At 38.2% G+C, this 18,350-nt stretch overlaps 1 protein-coding gene across 2 annotated transcripts in view; it reads right to left on the minus strand.

Moving 5' to 3' along the window:
- Positions 1–7,858: 7,858 nt before the first annotated feature.
- The window catches only part of gpat4 (glycerol-3-phosphate acyltransferase 4), a 37,598-nt gene continuing 27,106 nt past the window's right edge, over positions 7,859–18,350 (minus strand). Inside the window, exons 6-12 of one of the 2 annotated variants that reach the window (XM_087269714.1) lie at positions 16,559–16,652; positions 16,277–16,392; positions 16,116–16,171; positions 14,038–14,123; positions 13,814–13,942; positions 11,722–11,801; positions 7,859–8,463 (exon numbers count right to left, since the gene is read on the minus strand). In XM_087269714.1, coding sequence (XP_087125840.1) covers positions 8,355–8,463; positions 11,722–11,801; positions 13,814–13,942; positions 14,038–14,123; positions 16,116–16,171; positions 16,277–16,392; positions 16,559–16,652 — 670 coding nt within the window. In that variant the 3' untranslated portion in view covers positions 7,859–8,354. 2 annotated transcript variants of the gene reach the window in all.

Raw genomic sequence — 18,350 nt, forward strand, 5'->3', positions numbered from 1 at the left:
ATTTTAGTTTTATGATTTTAGTTATATTTAATTCTAATAGACACTGGATGGAGTAGATTCATAACAAAAATTCTTAAACTTAATTTAAACTTCTTTAATCCTGACTATATTGAAAAAAGCATATAAAAATATTTTAAAAAGTTTTTGGGACCAACAGCAGGCGACGCAGTGGCGCAGTAGGTAGTGCTGTTGCCTCACAGCAAGAAGGTCGCTGATTCGAGCCTCGACTGGGTCAGTTGGTGTTTCTGTGTGGAGTTTGCATGTTCATGTGGGTTCATGTGGGTTTCCTCCGGGTGCTCCGGTTTCCCCCACAGTCCAAAGACATGCAGTACTGAATTGGGTGAGCTAAATTGTCTGTAGTGTGAATGTGTGTATGGATGTTTCCCAGAGATGGGTTGCGGCAGGAAGGCCATCCGCTGCGTAAAAACCTGCTGGATGAGTTGGTGGTGCTTTCCGCTGTGGCGACCCCAGATTAATAAATTGACTAAGCCGACAGGAAAATGAATGAATGGGACCCACATATGAATAATCATTCAATTTTTTTTATTTTTATTATTAGTCAGTATGAAACACTTGACATTAATCCTTTGCTGAATAGCTGTTCATTGCTGCTTCCACCCAATACATTCATTTTATTGCAAAGTGGAGCTAATAAATATGATTAAAAACTCTTAATCCTAAATAAGATTGCTTGCAAAATTCTAGTAAGCATAAAAAACAAAATAAATAAATAAACAGAATCTCACACAGATTACTCATTAAACCAAAGGACACCGTGACACACACCGAGAACACAGCGACTTCTGTAAATGCAAAATATAGCTCTTTTTTAAATTACATGATGCTCCTTTCAGTTATGCCAATTTACCAGAGATGTGCAATTAAAATGTCTCATGACTAAATGCAGACATTATAGAGAACTGTACAGATCTGAGGCACAAAGCTACAATTACACTGAATTGTCATGCTGGCAGTGACCAGTTCTTATTGTTGATGAATAAGGGAACACGCATGAACAGATGCTGCTGTGTGTGTGTGTGTGTGTGTGTGTGTGTGTGTGTGTGTTATTGCCAATAGAAGATTGCTCTGGCATTTCTGCAAAAGAACACTCACTCAGAGAACAACACTTCAGCACAGCTTATTACAAAAAACATTTATGATCTATAAAAAAAATAGAGATTAAATTTAATCAGCCACTGTTATTCCCGTTTATTCACTTGAAACAGCTTTGAAAATCTGCATTGCATATATAAACAAGTTGTTTAATTCATAATTGGCATTTTATTCTGTTATTTTTCCAAATATGTATTGAGCATCAATTCACACTGTTAATGACTTTTGCCTAAATTACACAGTATGTAACTGTAATATGAACTGTATTGTACTGTAGGACAGATATGCAGCACACCACCTGACAAAAGTCTTGTCGTCGATCCCAGATGTAAGAGCAACAAATAATAACTTGACTTCTAGTTGATCATTAGGAAAAGTGGCAATTTATTTATTTTTTTCTGTTGAGCTGCATCCTAATCATCACAGATACTGCAGAAGACCTACTGGAACCCACATGGACCCAAGATTCTTATAGAAATCAGTCAAGTTTGGTGAAGGAAACATTATGGTTTGGGGTTACATTCGGTATGAGGGCGTGCGAGAGATCTGCAACATCAACACCCTGAGGTATCAAGACATTTGTGCTGCCCATTACATTATAAATAACAGGAGAGGGCAAATTCTGCAGCAGAATATCAAAAAAAATTCAAGAAAAGAAAGTCAAGCTGCTCCAGGATTGGCCAGCCCAGTCACCAGACATGAATATTATTGAGCATGTCTGGGGTAAGATGGAGGAGGAGGCATTGAAGATGAACCCAAAGAGTCTTGATGAATTCTGGGAGTCCTGCAGGAACACTTTCTTTGCCGTTCTAGATGACTTTATTAATCAGTGATTTGAGTCATGTCAGAGATGTATGGATGCAGTCCTCCAAGCTCATGATGGAGTCAGACACAATATTCATTCTGTCTCCACTGCAGCAGGACTTTATATTCTAGACTGGACATTATTTCTGTTCAGTGATGAGACTTCTGTCTAAGCAGAGTCAGACCTTACTGTCCTGATTAAATCATTCACAATCAAGGCATGATCATATTTAATTTAGCTAAAATAAGCGTAATCTAGAAGCCTTTGCTTATGAAAGATATACGCCACTTCTGATACCAAATGATCAACTAGAAGTCAAATTATTATATGCTGTTCCTAAAACTTGCATAGCCGACAAGACTTTTTATCAGGGAGTGTGTGTTACTGTATTTTAAAACTGCATTGTTAAAATTACTGTATGTTTTGCAGTAAAGATATGCAATAATGTAAATACATACAGATCAAGAAAAATGGCGCTGTAAATGCAGTTTTCTAGCTGTAATTGATTTATAAGTTACTGACGAAGCAGTACGTTGCTGTAGATTCTACAGGAAATTGTTAACAGTGCTCATATTAATTATTAAATTATTACTGTAAGCAACATATTTTGAGACACCACGAATTAAAGGACAGAGCCTAATATGAAGCCATAGACTTTTGATTTTGTCCATACAATATACAGCGAGATAATAATTTGAACATGTGATGTTTGTACCTGTGAATAATATTTCCAAAGGAGCTGTTGACGTGGAACTGAACCACATTTTGGTGAATACCCAAACAATACAAACATAAAAATAAAACAAAACAATCTGAAAAATTCACTGTATAACAATGAAATGACACAAGGAGAAAGCGCTGAACTACTGAAATGCCTTGAATACTTTACATAAAACATTTTGGTGATGGCGCGCCTCTCTAGAGGGCCATTCTACAGCTTGATTTTCTTACTCTGAAAGCATTTGAGCAGGCACGTGCACACATAGGGCTCAACCTGTGCAGTGTACATGCCCTTTTTAGTCTTGGATAGAAAGTGCCCTTCCAAAATGATCAAAAGTGCCCCCGCGACGCGACATACCCTCCGTCCCGCCCTTCAGTAGGCGCACGACAACACTGATCTTGAGTATGCGCGCTCACCCCCCAACACAGCTGATCAGAACGCGCGCGACAACACAGCTCTTCAGTACGCGCGCGCAACAACACCCCCCCCTCCCCCTCCCCCTCATTGTCTCGCTGAAATGTCCACCCTCGTCATCCTCCTGCTAATGTAGATGTTGGAGTGAAGCAGCTGATATTCATTTACACTGAGGAAGAGCAGAGGGTTGCTGAAGAACTACTGAGAGATTTCAACTGCTGTCTGGGCTTTCCATGCCCTTCAACACTTCCCTTTCTTCATGTGTTCAATTTTATTATGTGTTATTTCATTTTATTGCACATAACCTAATTTGTAAACTAATTACTTTTGTTTTCTTTGCATTTATGCATTTCTTTGGTTTTTACCAACATCTGTGGAATATTTCAAGTCAACAGCACCATTAGAAATAGGTTTTCTGAGAAAAATGGTGATGCATTTAATATTTCCCCCACTTTATATCATCATATTGCACACCCCTATGCATTGTAAATGACAATTTATACTTTTCTTGTATTGTAGGGTAATTTCTAAAAAGAAAAATGTAATTTCTATTAAATTCTCTATTTAAAAATATCCTTTAGAAATAATTTTAATAGGCTTCATCAACATAGGAAGTTCTTTCCGCAAAGCACAGTCACCATTGTGCTTTACATTACTGTTGAATTACACATGATCATGCATTAGTCATGTAGTGATTTAATAGTAAACATGACGTGAACACACACGCGGTGTTCTTTCATGAAGATAATGCGCGTGTATTGTTCTTGAAACCTGTCGTTCAGGGCCTTATAATAGCTCTAGTAGGGCTTGTCTCTTTAGTACTGAAAAAAATGCACACAAGCTGTTACGGGGTGGAGGCTTTTCAAAAGGTATATGTGAGCCGAGTAGTATGTCCGAATTCATAAGCTGAAATCGCATACTTATGCACTATTCTACGCCATTTTGTAGTATAAATAGTTTAAGTAGTGCGTTCACACTGAAAAATTAAAAAATATTAAGTGCACTTTAATTACCCGGATGATGCACTCATTCAGCCGCTTAAATAAAATGTGTAATGATGGACACTTCACGCACTCAACGACCGCAGGTTTGCTTACGTAGCGAAAGGGGCGGAGCTATCCGACGCACATGTTGAATAACTTTATTTATTTTGGATGGTGAAAGCAAAATTCTCCTACGAGAGTGATTATAGCGCCTCCCGATGGTGAATGCGGTTATACTCACGGCAGGTATTATTTGATAATTCGGTCGTTTATTTCACTGATTTGGCAACCGTCAAACGTCATCAGGGAAACGGTTTGAATTTCCGCTTAGTAAAAAAACATTAGTGTGCCATTTGGGACGACACTACATACATATACTATCCTGTTGAGTGTGTAAGTGCATAAGTACATAGTGCATAGTGTGCCATTTGGGACGCAGCTATAGAATTTGAAAATCAGTATGCGAAAAGTACCCGGATGATTTACTACTTCCGGCGAGATTCTGAAGTGTGCATCCTATGCACGCTGCGCTAACCCATGATGCCCTGCAAGCGAATTCATGAATGGGAGTGAAGCGACGCAAATGACGCAGGTAGGTCGCGTGACCATGACACAATGACGGATGTAGTACTTCCGAATTCCATTCATACTTTTCACATTCATTGGCTGCGTCCGAAACCGCCTACCACTCAGTAGGTGCGGCATTTGAATTTAAACGTACAACTCTGCTGTAAGAAAAGTATGTTCTATACAGTATGAATGTGAAAAGTATGAATGGAATTCGGACGTACTACATCCGCCATTTTGTCATGGTCACGTGACCTACCTGCGTCAGTTGCGTCGCTTTACTTCCATTCATAAATTCGCTCGCGGGGCATCATGGGATAGCGCAGCATGCATGGGATGCGCACTCCGGAATCTCGCCGGGAGTAGTAAGTCATCCGGGTACTTCTCGCATACTGATTTTCGAATTCTATGAATTCGGACATACTACTCGGCTCGCATACTGATTTTGGCGTACTATATAGTATGGAAGAATGCGGTATCGGACGCAGCCATACTGTACAGAGCGTACGTCTAACGGCCGAGTAGTATGTTTAAATTCAAATGCAGTACCTACTGAGTAGTAGGCGGTTTCGGACGCAGCCTAAGTCTGAAACATGAAGAGTGGGTGGGGCATAGAGTAGACCCTCCCCTTTTTAAAAAAACATTAGCGTTTTTTTTTTTTATTACAGTTCTACCAGTAAAAAGGAAAAGCACATTGAAGGGGCGGGGCATGTCAGATACTAGAGATACTATTTGATTGGCCAGAAGATTTGATGAGAAACTTAAGTATGAGGTGACATCAAAAAAATCGTTGATCTAATTAGGCGGAGATGACAAACTGCAATGTTTATATCAGGTTTATCTATTTTAAATGTAAATTTTGTCACTGTTTTAGAGCACACAAGCTTATAGGTATCCTTAATGCTGTGTTCACACCAGACGTGGCACGAATGAAGCGAATTTGACGCGCGAGTAAACTCAAAATTGTTTGACTGGCAAGTAAACTCAAAATGTTAACGTGTCTATTTGAGCATTTTGGGTTTACTCGCTTCATTCACGCTTTTTTTTTTTCAGATAAACAGGTATGTTAACTTAGCATGTTTCTTTAATAGCTGCAAACATGTATACATATGGTACTTTTATGCTTTATTAGAGTTGAAAACCTACATACGGCAGTTTTAATAATTTTAAGCCAACATGTTCACTTACTTTTTTAAAATTAAAGTAAACGTATGGCACTAAATGTCGCCCTTTATATGTTTATGTAACTACTATGTTTACAATATCAATATCATTATGGACCCTTTAGGTAGATGTGTATCTTATGAATGGGTATGAAAGCTTGTGTAGGAATGTACAAAGTCAAACAGCAGGGGATGGAAACAAAAATGTTTTAAAGCATCCATATATATGAACGCTCTACATTTTGGTATGGTTCTGGCTGTAGGTGAAATAATTTATTTTACAAATACGCCAGACTGTAATGAAAAGCCCTCAAGATTGTGTGTATATACTGAAGTATATACTGAGTTACTGTCAATGAATGAGTGAATGCTGCCCTCTAGCGGAGACTGAGGAGAACACGCTCCAGAAAAAAGAGGATTCATCTAAAAAAATCTAATTACTCAACATAAAATAAGCCAGACAGGAAGATCTCTATTGTGAATGAATGGGGATTGGAGCAGTCAACAAAGATACAATTTAATGCTGATTTATAATGAATTTGACAATATTCAGACCATTCATGACACAAAGCTTTTCTTGGTCTTTCAGATTTTATGGTGCTCTTTTAACAATGTCACTTGCTCAATTTAATAAATCCTATATATACAATCACTGGCCACTTTATTAGGTACACCTGTCTAACTGCCTGTTAATGCAAAATTATAATCAGCCAATCACATGGCAGCAACTCAATGCATTTAGGCATGTAGACCTGGTCGAGACGATCTGCTGCAGTTCAAACTGAGCATCAGAATGGGGAAGAAAGGGGATTTAAGTGACTTTGAACATGGCATGGTTGTTGTTGCCAGACAGGCTGGTCGGAGTATTTCAGAAACTGCTGATCTGCTAGAATTTCCGCGCACATCCATCTCTAGGGTTTACAGAGAATGGTCTGAAAAAGAGAAAACATCCAGTGAGCGGCAGTTCTGTGGGGGCAAATACCTTGTTAATGTTGGAGGAGAATGGCCAGACTGGTTCCAGCAGATAGAAAGGCAACAGTAACTCAAATAAGCACTCGTTACAATTGAGGTATGCAGAAGAGCATCTCTGAACACACCACACATTCATGTATCGTGACGCTAAGTGTATGCTTTACTAAACAGATAGGTCTTTAATCTAGTTTTGAACTGAGAGAGTGTGTCTGAGCCTCGGACATTATCAGGAAGGCTATTCCAGAGTTTGGGAGCCATAAATAAGCAGGCTCGACCTCCTTTACTCGACTTTGCTATGCTAGGTACTTCCAGAAGCCCTGAGTTTTGAGATCCTCAAGAGCGGATTGGATTGTAGCGAGACAGAAGGTTGGTTAGATAAACAGGAGCTAGATTATTTAGAGCTTTATAGGTGAGAAGTAATATTTTAAATTCAATACGAAACTTAACAGGCAGCCAGTGTAGGGAGGATAAAATTGTGGTGATATGATCATATTTTCTAGACCTGGTAAGAACTCTGGCAGCTGCATTTTGTGCTAGCTGAAGTTTGTTAATAGAGCAGGGGCGCCCTGCACAGCCGAAGCCCTGCACAGTTTAGTTCAAACCCTGCTCCAACACACTTACCTGTAGGTTTCAAACAAGCCTGAAGGACTCAATTAGTTTGATCAGGTGTGTTTAATTAGGGTTGGAACTAAACTGTGCAGAGCTGCGGCCCATTTGGAGCCGAGTTTGACACCTGTGTAATAGAAGAGGCTGGGCAGCCAGCAAACAGAGCATTACAGTAATCCAGCCTAGAAGTCATAAAAGCATGGACTAACTTTTCTGCATCTGAGATGGATAGCATACTTCGTAATTTAGCGATATTTCTCAGATGAAAGAAGGCAGTTTTTGTGACATGGGATATATGATTTTCCAAAGTTAAATTGCTGTCTAATATGACACCGAGATCTTTTAGAGTAGTGCTAATGCTAACTTTGTATCCCTCTAATTGCAGGTCGAGTTGTGAGATCTGCTGTGTACAGAAAGTGTTCTGCTTAATAAAAATAAACTATCCAATCTGAATTATCAGACGTTTAACACATCAACAATGTCAGAATGAAAAAAATAAAATAAAATCACGATGTTTTAAAAAAAAAAAAATCATTTTATTAAAAAGAGCACAGCACACCAGAGAGGCCGTCATGATGAGGAGCTGAAACGCTGAGCAGAAACACACTCGACAGACACGGTTTTTCTTGATGGTTCTACCCACACTACACTTCTACGCACAACATCCCTTATTATTATTAATATTATTACTTCACAAGCTTAAATAAATCACTTCAAACCCTCCACCATCTCTCCCGGGACATCATGCATTACAGTAACAGAGCACAAATATTCAAAACCATAACAAACAAACAAGAAAACAATCACTCAAGTATGATGTCAGTGTAAATCTCAGCCCCAGAGCCGGTCAGTCGTGCAGTAATGCGAAGCTCCTGTTTTCCAGCGCAGCTCTCCAGATCATCGGTTGTGTCTGCAGGTTTAGGAAGGGGCCAGCCGCTCTGCCTCTGCTGAGGGTCTGGGTTCTCGCAGAGGAGCAACACCAGTCAAGTCAAACACACCCCTGCGGCTCTTCAGGATCGACTGCGGTCTTCACTGCTGCCCACCAGCACTTTACTGTACAGCTTCTGCTGCTCCTCTTTGAAGACCTCTTTGACTTTCCCTCGCTTCAACCCGCCGTCCCTGGAAACACATTAAAGTCCACATGAAATCAAAACTAAGCATATTGATTTTGTTAGCTCACTTTGCTAGTTTTGTGGTGAACAACTCATCTGTGCATGTCATTAAGAACAATAATTAGTTTGGGCTTGTAATCTTTAATTGAAGTCTGAAAATGCACTTCCTGTTTGTTTTCAGTTGAATTCTTAGATTAGGTCTGTCTGAGGTATTGGGCGGGGCTAACATACTAAACCACGCCCCTATACCTGTCAGTTTTGACATCAATCAAAAATGGTGAGCAGCGGTCCGTTCTTCGCACGTGGATAACTCAATTAGCTGGATTTGGATATTGACGATTTAACATGATTCAGGGGTCTGTTCTTCGTACCTCGCTTAAATGATCTAAGATGATTTGGCAGATCCTGGATCTGTTAATCTTGAGAACGGATCTCTGGCTAATTTGGTTCTTCAAACAAGTTTGTGAAGCAGATTAAAATGTCTGGATGAACTGATCTAAGATCGCTGTGTTGTGAAGGACAGATCTATCAATCCTTGAAATGCGACGATTGGCTGACGGCACAGCAGCGTAATGACATCATCTGATTAATATGGAATTATCCATGTGAGCGAAATTACATCAAATTAGCAGTAAACGGTTTAAATATGACACGCAATAGCTTTCCACATTTGTTGTGAGCTGCAGGCTTTACACTTTCATGTGTCAAGAGTCCTTCCTTCTGATCTCAGATCAGTTCATCCAGACATTTTAATCTGATTTGCAAACTTGTTTGAAGACTCGAATTAGCCAGAGATCAGTTATCAAGATAAAAAAATCTGTTCCTCATCTTTCTGAATGAAACAACAACTTTAATACATCCAATCAGCTTGCAGTAGAAAAAACAAGCCACACCCACTGTTTTCTCATTTAATATTCTGTTTCTCTAGGGACAGCGTCATAATACGGAAAAAGGGGTTGCAGCTTTCGGCTCATGTGGACTTTAGGAAGTCTTTCCATTCTCCTTTTGTGTGTATATTTTAGGACACAACTAACTTAACTGGTCAACTTTGGTTGTTTTTAAATGTGCTTTCTAAATAAATATTGTGTTGTATTGTATAATTATTAGATACAGTGTATCCGGAAAGTATTCATAGCGCTTCACTTTTTCCACATTGCAAAATGGATTACATTTCTTTATTTCCTCGACATTCTACACACGATACCAAAATAATGACAGTTTGAAAAAAAGTTTTTGAAATTGTTGCAAATTTTTAAAAAAATCAAAAACTGAAAAATCACATGTACATCAGAATTCACAGCCTTTGCTGTGAAGCTCAGGGAGCAGGGCCTTATTGATCAACAACCTGATGGCCACTCTGTCTGAGCTCCAGCGTTCTTCTGTGGAGAGAGGAGAACCTTACAGAAGGACAACCATCTGTACAGCAATCCACCAATCAGGCCTGTATGGTAGAGTGGCCAGACTGAAGCCACTCCCCGCCTGGAATTTGCCGAAAGGCATCTGAAGGACTCTCAGACCATAAGAAACTAAATTTTCTGCTCTGATCAGACTAAAATTGAACTCTTTTTAGTGAATGCCAGGCGTTACGTTTGGAGAAAACCAGGCAGCGCTCATCACCAGGCTAATACCATCTCTACAGTGAAGCATGGTGGCGGCAGCATCATGCTGTGGGGATGTTTTTCTGCAGCAGGAACTGGAAGACTAGTCAGGATAGAGGGAAAGATGAATGCAGCAATGTGCAGAGACATCCTGAATGAAGACCTGCTTCAGAGTGCTCTTGACCTCAGACTGGGATGACGGTTCATCTTCCAGCAGGACAATGACCCAAAGCACACCAAAATATCAATGGAGTGGCTTCACAACAACTCAGGAAATGTCCTTGAGTGGCCCAGCCAGAGCCCAGACCTAATCTTATTAAACATCTCTGGAGAGATCTGAAAACGGCTGAACACCATCGCTTCCCATCCAACCTGATAGAGCTTGAGAGGGACTGCAAAGAGGAATGGGCAAAAACTCCCAAAGACAGGCTTGCCGAGCTTGTGGCATCATATACAAAAAGACTTTAGGCTGTAATTGCTGCCAAAGGTGCATCAACAAAGTATTGAGAAAAGGCTGTGAATACTGATGAACATTTTTCAGTTTTTTTATTTTTAATAAATTTGCAACAATTTCAAAAACTCTTTTTCACAACCTCATTATGGGGTATTGTGTGTAGAATGTTGAGGAAATAAATGTATTTAATCCATTTTGGAATAAGGCTAAAACATAAAAAATGTGGAAAGCGCTATGAATACTTTTCAAATGCACTACAAATGCACACAATAAACCCTGTAGTTTTATTCAATAAAAAAAATTGCACATAAATTGTGACTGAAACACTTTTACCAAATATATTCCTTGATGGGAGTAAAAAAAAAAAGTCATGTGATTCTTCTAGGGATTCTGGAATTTCTGGGCCGAAACTGAAAATTGGGCAAACCAAAAAAGCCTTTTAATATTTTTTTATTTAAGACTTCAAATTAATCAAATAACTTAAATTATTATGATTTTTAAAATCCCAAGCTAATAAAATAACCACATTTTTTTCTGAGAGTGAACGATCATCGGTCAAGATCATTTTACCATGGCAGCACACTAGCAGCTGGAAAAAGTATACTACATATACAGTGGAAGTCAGAATTATTAGCCCCCTTTAATTATTAGTCCCCCTGTTTATTGTTTCCCCCAATTTCTGTTTATTAAAGAGAGAACATTTTTTCAGCACATTTCTAATAACGGATTTATTTTGTCTTTGCCATGATGACAGTAAATAATATTTGACTTGATATTTTTCAAGACACTTCTATACAGCTTAAAGTGACATTTAAAGGCTTAACTAGGTTAATCAGGTTAACTAGGCAGGTTAGGGGAATTAGGCAAGTTATTGTATAATGATGGTTTGTTCTTTAGACTATTGAAATAATAATAATAATAATAATAGCTAATAATATTGATCTTAAAATGGCTTTAAAATTTTTTTAAAACTGCTTTTATTCTAGCCGAAATAAAACAAATAACACTTTCCCCAGAAGAAAACATATTATCAGACATACTGGGAAAATGTCCTTGCTCTGTTAAACACCATTTAGGAAACATTTAACAAAGAAAAAAAATTCAAAGGGGGCTCATAATTTCAACTTCAACTGTAAACGTCTATGCTATATTTTAATTATGCATATAATTTAGCAGCTATGGACAGAAATATAGTTGGTGTGTGTTAACTCACCATAACAGGTCTGCTAGTCCTCCCTTTCGTGCAATGGCTGCTTTGACTCTGTTGGCGAACTGCACAGCATCCTCACCTTCCTGTCAAACAATCATTTCAAACTCACCTGAATATAGTGATGGGGTAAAGAAAAAGCCCCAAAGGACAATGCTGTAATGTAATTTAATATACACATTCTGGACCCTATACTTTTTATTTTTAGAGAGTTTCTGAAAAGAAAACCATATTAATTTGGATTTAAAAAACGACAGTAAAACTTTGATAATCATTACCGTCAAAAATAACAAACATATTTGTTGTATTATTTATTAAATATTTTTATATTAGTATATTATATTATGTTAAATTATATGATATTGGTGACGCAGTGGCGCAGTAGGTAGTGCTGTCGCCTCACAGCAAGGTCACTGGTTCGAGCCTCGGCTCAGTTGGCGTTTCTGTGTGGAGTTTGCATGTTCTACCTGCGTTCGCGTGGGTTTCCTCCGGGTGCTCCGGTTTCCCCCACAGTCCAAAGACATGCGGTACAGGTGAATTGGGTAGGCTAAATTGTCCGTAGTGTACGTGTGTGTCTGTGTGTGTGTGTGTGGATGTTTCCCAGAGATGGGTTGTGGCTGGAAGGGCATCCGCTGCGTAAAAATGTGCTGGATAAGTTGGCGGTTCATTCCGCTGCGGCAACCCCGCATTAATAAAGGGACTAAGCCAACTGACTTAGACTGAAACTAAGGAGCGCAATATGGATTTAATATGTAAAGCTGGCCTCAGACAGTTTCGTTTAGTCTGCGTCAAACCTATTTTACCAACGATTAGGGTCAATAGTGGTAGCCTATTGCAGATTTCAAAGAAAAATCTTATTATTAAGAAAGGAAACATCAGCTGCACCACAACAGATCAATGTCATTACTAATGCTCAAATTATGTAGCCTAGTTTACAGCAAGCATCTTGTTTTTTATTAGATCATGTGTCTGTCATGTACAGTAGGCCTGTTATTTTTACTAAAGAAGATATATTATTTGAGTTTATCACTAGAACTATAGAAAGTGTATTATGTTAAAAAAAACGGCACAGTATCGGAATCGGATCTGTATCAGTTGATACTCATAATTTTTATTTTGGGATCAGTTCCAAAAAATAAAAAATAAATAGTATTAGTGCATCCCTAATGGTTACATGTTTGGTGACTGATATTATGATAGATATTACTGAGCAACAGTTATTTATTAATGTACAGCAAAGATACTCAGAGTGTAAAACATTACTTTGCTACAGCAATGCACATGTAAAAGTTTTATTTAGATGTTTTTTTTAAAGGCAAAATTAAACTCAAATACCACCAAACTGCCCATAATACTTTAGAAATTCATGTCTACATTATAAACGTTGTCAAAAGTATGAAAAAAAAGTTCATATTTCTCAAAACATAGGGGGCGCCCTTGTATGGTCACCAATTGAATCTGGAGGTCGTCTGGTGGTCTTGCCTGGTACTACAGCCAAACAAAATCTTGCTGAGAGCCTCTTTTTTTTTTAATTGAACTTTAAATTTGTTCAGATCTATAGGCTTGATTTTTCTGTTAATTTTAGGCTAAAACGCGTTTAATAAAATACACATTGCATGCATTATATTAACATATACACACATTCTTTTATTGTTTTTTATTACCATAAAGGCACATTAATTTAATTTAATTTAATGTTTTGAACTTCAGCTACAATCTTCCTTAAAACAAGAAAAATATTAAATCTGTGGACCAAAGCATTGAAGATTGGCAATCACTAAAGTTGAACATGTCGTTTTCATGTCTGTGTTCAAAAAGTGAGTGCGGCTTAAGTTAAGTTTAGGGCTTAAACACCATTTTAAATGCATTTACAATCACATCTGATTATTGTAATGCGCTATTTATTAACAAAAGTATGATAATATTCATTAACATAATAATCATAATCCTAAGAAAATCGGCATCTATTTGAAATAGGTTTTGTAATATTAATTTAATTTGCTGTCACCTTTGAATTATGTAGAGCACCCTTACTTAAAAACACAAACCTATTGTATATAATACTATAAATAATAATATTTTTAATAATAATACTCACCATCCGGCTCATTGGTGGAAGGTACCAGACGCTGCACACAATGGCCCAGCTGCTCATCATGTGTAACAGGTAATTCACCATCCCAAACTTACTGCTGTTCCAGAACGCGTCACCAAAACGAGGATCATACTGGCAAAACAAAACAACAGCCAGAGGAATTCACAATCACTCCATAACAACACAAACAACCACTCTCACACACAAATAAGAGGTCACAATCTCACCTTTATGGCCACTGGGTAAACCGTACAGCCGATCTCAAAGCTGCCCTTCTTGAACATCATGACCGAAGTGTTGTTGATGCAGGTTCCTGCAAAAATCACCAAAATAAAGGACATTTCTTTAATATCTTACATATTCGTATACAGCTAAAGATGGAGAGAAGATATTTCTCAACACAAAAGTTTTAATAACTCAATTCTAATAACTGATTTCTTTTATCTTTGCCATGATGACAGTACATTATATTTTACTCAAAGATACTAGCATTCAGCTTAAAGGGACATTTAAAGGATTAACTAGGTTAAGAAGGCAAGATGAGGTAATTGGGTAAGTCATTGTATAACGACGGTTTGTTCTGTAGACAATGAAAAAACAATAATCGCTTAATACATGTATATAATCTTTATTAATATATACATAATCTATTAATGCTATCAAAACGATTAACTTCATCCACAATAAGTTTGTATTTACACACATAGTTGAAACCAGACGTTTATATTCACTCTTAAAAAAAAGGAACATAATGATTTAAAAAAAATGTCTGATGGTAAATCATATTAAATGTTTACTATTTTAGGTAAATGATTTACATTTGCTAAATGCCAGAATAATGAGAGAAATTTTTTTTATTGTCAAAAGTTAATTTCCTTGGTATTTTTAGCTTTGCTTTTAAACTGTTTAACTTTGGTCAAATGTTTTAGGTATCTTTCCACAAGCTTCTCACAATAGTTTGAAAGAATTTTGTCCCATTCCTCCTGACAGAATTGGTGTAACTGAGTCAGATTTGTAGGCTGTCTTGCTCGAACAAGCTTTTTAACTCTGCACACAAATTTTCTATAGGATTGAGTTCAGGGCTTTGGGATGGCCACTCCAAAACATTCACTCTGTTGTCCTTAAAGCACATTTGAACTAATTTGGCAGTATGCTTAGGGTCATGGTCTGTTTAGAAGACCCATTTGTGGCCAAGTTTTAATTTCCTGGCTGATGTCTTGAGATGTTGCTTCAGTATTTCTGAAGTGGACCAGTCCCTCCTGCAGCAAAACAGCCCCACAACATGATGCTGCCGCCTCCATACTTCACAGTTGGGGTGTTGCTAGGCTTGTAAGCTTTCCCCTTTTGTCCTCCAAATGTAACACTGGTCATTATGGCAAAAAGTTCAATCTTAGCTTCATCTAATTGCACTACAATAAATACCTCAACTTGGTCATATTCTGGAACAATAGGATATATGGTAATTGTTCACAGTTTATTATTGTCTATTTATTCAATTTATCTTGTACTTTATTAGTTAAATGTTTAGTTTATGTCTAGTGTGTGTCATATTTTTGTTTTTAAATTGCACATTGGAGTATGGGAGAAACGCAATTTCAGTCTGCTGCGTATTGTACTGTTGCATGGTTTGATTGACAATAAAGTTGACTTGACTTGATCAGACCACAGGACATGTCTCCAAACATTGGCGTTTTTCCCAGTGGAATTTAGCAAATTGTGATCTGGTTTTTTTGTTGATTCGGGCTTGTTGATTTTCTCATGTTGTCAAACAAGGAAGCAGTGTGTTTGAGGTTTTCCCTAAATACTATTCTACAGTTGTGCCTCCAATTAACTCAAATGTTGGCAATTAGCCAATCAGAAACTGCCAAAACCTTGACATCATCATCTGAACTTCTTTAGAGGCAGAATAATCTTATTGTATGTAAACTTGACTTGAGAAAGAAAAGTTATAACAATTTCTCAAAAAATATACTACCGAAAATATAAATATAAATATATAACTTACCGAAAAGAGAAAAAGTTGAGTCACATTAACATCTGACTCTATTTTTCAATGGTTATGTGCCTTTTTATACAGTGTATGAAAACTTCTGGTTTACTTCTGTACATATGTACAATATAGTCATGCATACATTTTAAAAACTAAAATACACTGTATACAAAGGTATATTTAGAAAATATGAACATTTATAATTTTTATTTTAATTGCTTGACAGCACTAATATCTACACATGTGTGAGTATATGTGACAGCATCTTGAATGAATAGTTAATGAAATGATAACAGAAACACTTCTAACACTCACCTTCTGGAAATATGAGGATAGGCAGTTTGCTTTCGTCAGCAACATGGTCACTTAATCTAGAAGAAATACAATATGTCTGCATTTCAGACTAACAAAAATGCTCAAATTTAATCTGCAAGTTAACTGAGGCTAGTGATTGTATTAAGTAAATGCAGTGTTACCGTTTGGCCACTAGATGTCGGTCCTTTACTTCAGACCTCTCGAACCAGATGTGTGGACAGGCTTTTACCATCGCCCTCTGAATGACCCCCATCAGACCACCGTGAACCTGACCGACCTGATGATCACACACACAGACACACACACACACACACACACACACACACACACACACACACACACACACACACACACACACACACACACACACACACACACACACAATGAGATCATTTACATGACTCTACATAAAACATAAATCCTCAGCAAAAAGGTTATTCTACCATTGCATAGCAGCCGTCACTGGCCAGGATGATGACGTCGATGGGTGATGTGTGATTGGCCACACAGATTCCTCCATTCTTGGGTTTATTCTCACTTGAAGGAAGAAAAGAAAGTGGAGAAAATGATAAAAAACATGAAAAAGCAATGCATCAGGCATACACATGTCCCACAGTAAACACTGCCAGGAAATGTAGTACTCATAAATATAAATGTATATGAGTATATATAATGTATGATGAAAATGTTATTGATATTTAATTAATTACAAAACTAGTTGTTAAAAGCTTTGAGATGGATTGCAGGGGATTGGATGGATATAGGATATTGAAGACCCGTGTAAAATGATTTAAGCCCTGCAATACAATGTTAGAGTGATCTTAAGGCCTTGAATTTGGTGTTTGAAATGTAAGACTTTCTACAAACACCCTGTATACACTCACTGGTTACTTCATTAGGTACACCTTTTTAATGGCTCATTAACACAAATTTCTAATTGACCAATCACATGGCAGCAACTCAATGCAGTTAGGCATGTAGACCTGGTCGAGACGATCTGCTGCAGTTCAAACTGAGCATCAGAATGGGGAAGAAAGGGGATTTAAGTGACTTTGAACGTGGCATGGTTGTTGGTGCCAGATGGGCTGATCTGAGTATTTCAGAAACTGCTGATCTATTGTGATTTTCACGCACAACCATCTCTAGGGTTTACAGAGAATGGTCCGAAAAAGAGGAAATATCCAGTGAGGGGTAGTTCTGTATGCGCAAATGTCTTGTTGACGCCAGAGGTCAGAGAATAACTCAATAAAATAACTCAAATAAGCACTCACAACCGAGATCTGCAGAAGAGCATCTCTGAACACACAACACGTCCAACCTTGAGGCGGATGGGCTACAGCAGCAGAAGACCACACCGGGTGCCACTCCTGTCAGCTGTGAACAGGAAACTGAGGCTACAATTCACACAGGCTCACCAAAACTGGACAATAGAAGATTGGAGAAACGATGCCTGGTCTGAGGAGTTTCGATTTCTGCTGCGACATTCAGATGGTCGGGTCAGAATTTGGCGTCAACATCATAAAAGCATGGATCCATTCTGCCTTGTATCAATAGTTCAGGCTGCTGGTGGTTGTGTAATGGTGTGGGGGAGATTTTCTTGGCAAGCTTTGGGCTCATTAGAACCAATTAAGCATCGTGTCAACACCACAGCCTACCTGAGTATTGTGGCGGACCATGTCCATCCCTTTAAGACCAGTGTCCCCATCTTCTGATGGCTACTTCCAGCAGGATAACACACCATGTCAAAGTGTATATCATCTCAGACTGGTTTCTTGAGCATGACAATGAGTTCACTGTACTGAAATGGCCTCCACAGTCACCAGAACTCAATCCAATAGAGCACCTTTGGGATGTGGTGGAACAGGAGATTGGCATCATGGATGTGCAGCCGACAAATCTGCAGCAACTGCGTGATGCCAATATGGAGCAAAATCTCTGAGGAATATTTCCAGCACCTTGTTGAATCCACGCCACGAACGATTAAGGCAGTTCTGAAGGCAAAAGAGAGTCCAACTTGGTACTTGTAAGGTGTACCTAATAAAGTGGCCGGTGAGTGTATATAAGTCATAGTAGCAGTGCAGCTTGCAACAGCTTAACATAATGTTGTGCACAGAAGAAGAAATGCACAATTCCTGATGAATTCCCTGTCAGCAAGGACATTAAGACAATGTCAAGCCCCATATAAATAGGAAAAACAACGTCTGGAAGATTTTTGGGAGGTCATAATGACCAGAC

Source organism: Danio rerio, chromosome 10 (assembly GCF_052040795.2).
Source record: "Danio rerio strain M-AB ecotype USA chromosome 10, GRCz13ab, whole genome shotgun sequence".
In the NCBI taxonomy this organism is placed as follows: domain Eukaryota; kingdom Metazoa; phylum Chordata; class Actinopteri; order Cypriniformes; family Danionidae; genus Danio; species Danio rerio.